This window comes from Merops nubicus, unplaced genomic scaffold (assembly GCF_000691845.1).
Source record: "Merops nubicus isolate BGI_N331 unplaced genomic scaffold, ASM69184v1 scaffold4586, whole genome shotgun sequence".
Classification (NCBI taxonomy): domain Eukaryota; kingdom Metazoa; phylum Chordata; class Aves; order Coraciiformes; family Meropidae; genus Merops; species Merops nubicus.
Genome location: NW_008615487.1, coordinates 56,758 through 60,015, shown reverse-complemented (window position 1 = coordinate 60,015; position 3,258 = coordinate 56,758). Strand labels below are relative to the sequence as shown.

The 3,258-nt window shown below is 40.9% G+C and overlaps 1 protein-coding gene across 1 annotated transcript in view; it reads right to left on the bottom strand.

Annotated features, from left to right (window-relative positions):
* Nucleotides 1–781: 781 nt before the first annotated feature.
* Nucleotides 782–3,258, bottom strand: part of ATP8A2 (ATPase, aminophospholipid transporter, class I, type 8A, member 2) — a 59,171-nt gene continuing 56,694 nt past the window's right edge. Inside the window, exon 22 of the mRNA XM_008942526.1 lies at nucleotides 782–870. Coding sequence (XP_008940774.1) covers nucleotides 782–870 — 89 coding nt within the window. The remainder of the gene's footprint in view (nucleotides 871–3,258) is intronic.

Here is a 3,258-nt window from a genome sequence, read left to right as displayed (position 1 = left end):
CTCCTTTTGATGGGGAAAGGGGTATTTAGCCTCTTCCAACTTCATGAAGGAATTTCTTTCCATGGGAGTGCTGTCTGTTTTTCCAAGTGAAGTCTCAGCACTCTGCAGGATTTGCAAAGCTGGCACATTGGAAAGTGCAAAGAGATGCTTTGGTCAATGACATTTTATCCCAGTTCAGGCCCCATATTGTATTGCATTTTCTTCATACCTCTTGGCTAGATTTTGGGAAATAGTTGAGTATACAAAAACCTAATAGTGCATACGCTAAGTACAGATAGGAATTAAAATAAACCTTCCAGTGTTTCATAACAGAAGATTCCTTCTATACTTTCTTGGGACTATACCAGTTCCTGTCTTCCAGTATTTTCTGTACCTTACATTCTTCCTTCCTTTTCTAGTTTAATTCTCTCTGGCAGCCATTTTTGCTTCTGTAGATCTGTGCTAAGAACAGGTTTCACTTTGCTACATTAAGTTTAGCATTTAGTGTATATACTGAGGTAGGGGCTGTAAATGAAGCTGTTAATTAGGCAGCCAACCCTCTGAAAAGGACTCAAAAGGCAGGGTAAGAAGACTGTCAGCATGCCTTCCCCAGAACCCTCATACCCAGCCCATCAACTGCAATCAGATCAAGCTGAGGAGATAAGGTCTCATAAGGAGTTCCTGCAAAAGCTGCACTTCTAACATCACACAGCATCTAAGGAATCAAAACCAGCTGTCATAGGCCTCCGCTTTCCATATTTCAAGAGAAAAATAAGAGACTTGCCTAAAAACAGAAAGCAAGTCACACCAAAATTTGTTTACTTACATCAAGTGAATCCTCATTGACCAGGATGAGAGACATAGTCTGGGAAATAAGTCTGCAAGAGTACCCTGCAAGAGAAGAAAAGGATTTACTTTTGAAAGAATATTTAACGTTTAGCTAAGCCTTAGAACAAGCATCTATGGGCTACAATTTACTTCTTGAGCAGCTAGTTACTCTTATCAGGCAGACTACTGAAAACACTGGTGTACAGGACACACTCCAACTTGACAAGTTGACTAGCAACACAGGCTGCATTTTATCTGCATTTTCAGCCAGTTCCCTTGAGAACTTTTAACAAAAGAAGATGCTGTATGAACTAGATGCAGTAAATACAGCCTACAGCTCTACAACAAAATACGAAGTTTAGGTGTAGAAAATTTAGCCTGAAGAAGAGGATGAATAGAGACTATCACCCTCTACAACTGCTTTTAAGGAGGTTGTAGTGAGGTGGGGGTTGGTCTCTTCTCCCAAATAACAAGCAATAGGAGAAAATGGGCTCAATCTGTGCCAGGTGAGGTTTAGACTAGATGTCAGGAAGAAGCTCTTAGCAGAAAGGGTTATCGAGCATTGGAGCAGGCTGCCCAGGGAGGTGGAGTCGCCATCCCTGGGAGTACTCAAAATACATGTAGATGTGGTGCTGCAGGACATGGGTTCATGGTGCAGTCTGTACTATTAGGTTAATGGTTTGACTCTCTTAAAGGCTTTCTTCAACCAAAATGATTCTATGATTCTATCTACATGGAGGCAGAATTGCCTTTAACACATGACAGGAGCAAATCTGAATCCACGGCTGCAGATATGCCACATGACTGGAAGCACACACACTGAATCAGTTGGTGCCATCCCAGTCCCCTTAACTCACACTCAGGTGGTTGTGTTTTGGTTTTTTGTGTGGTTTTTTTGTTGTTGTTGTTGTTTTTTAAAGTTTGTTTGTTTTTGTTTTTGTTTTGTTTTCCTGAGAGGTTAGTGTGGAAGGTCCTAAGCTTCATCAAAAACATGTCAACAACACACATCTCCTACCAACTCCTAGAAGCATTAGACAATGGTATTAGCTTATTCTTGGCATGAAAGAACAGCAAGTTGCCATAGTCTGGAGCTGTAATCAGAAGGCAGTTCTGTACACTTGCCACACCACAATTCAAAGCAGGATTTCCCAAGACAGAAAAAAGCCTCATTTTCATTTTACTAAAAGCCAGTGACTACAGTACCACTCAGCATCACTGAAATGGCAGTTCCTCTGGCACATGTTTGTCACTGACATGAGGCAGTCATATCCAGGATACATATTCTTGGCATTTACAGAATAAACAGTTGAATTCCAGCTTATATTAATGGCAAGAGAAAAAAAACTCACATCAGACTGACCCCACTGCATTATCCTAAAAGCTCACGCAACTCTCCTGGGATTGGCAAAGTCATGTAGCTTCATAAAACAGAAGAGAACTCATTTATTTGAAGCACGTGCTTTTTATTGCTGATCTAAGTTACACAGGAAAAGGAAATAATAGAATTATTTTGTATTTCAGCTGGGCTTTTGTACAGAAATGAATCACATCAAGTTTAATAAATTGCTGTCAAATAAAATGAGGTCTTGGGAAGCCTCTTTCTTCTCCTAAACGGAGACTGGAGGCTACTGCAGTGTAAGAGTCGTGTCTCAGTGATGAGCCACTGCAAGGTCGACAGGTTCTAAAGCAGAACAGCATAGCCAATGTAAAAAGACTAAGTGTCTCTCGCTGTAGGTCACAACAGCAAGAGAACAACTGAGGCATTTCTTTTCTGTGGGATTCTTGGTTCCTCAGGAAGGTCATACTGACTTACCAACTGCAATGCAAGAAATTTCCTCAGGCTAAAGAATTTTTATAATTGGGTTAGTTTTGTCAGTATAATCCAGGGTTAACGTGCCTGTGTGAACAATTTCTCAGGAACCCAAAGCCCTCACCTTCCTTTGTAGAAGGCATGCTTGTAACACAGCCAGACAGCTCCAGGCAGCAGCCTGATTACCTGCACAGGTTTTGTTTCTCTTCCATTTGCACAGCTGCGTGGAATAGGAAGGTGCAACCTTGCAGATACATTTTCATCTTCTGTTAATAGTTAAAGTTTACTTTCTCTTTTAGAGAATAATACAGCATGACATTCAACTCACACTTTCTGGGAAATGGATCAGATACATTCTAATGAAGTGCAACCTGCAACATGAAAAGCTTTCCCTATGGAAATCTTAGGTGGTAGTGCAGAACCGAGGAACGAAGCTCCAACAGGTACACAAAATATTTGACTTGGGAAAACTGTCAGTTTGCTGTTTGTAAAAGTTAGTCCCAGGCTGAAAAACCACTTCAGATTTTTATTGAGAAGTGTGCTGATTTTGGCTAGATGAATTTTCTTCACAGGAGCTTGTATGGGGCTATGTTTCGTGCTTGTGCTGGGAACAGTGTTGATAACACAGGGATAGTTTCCTT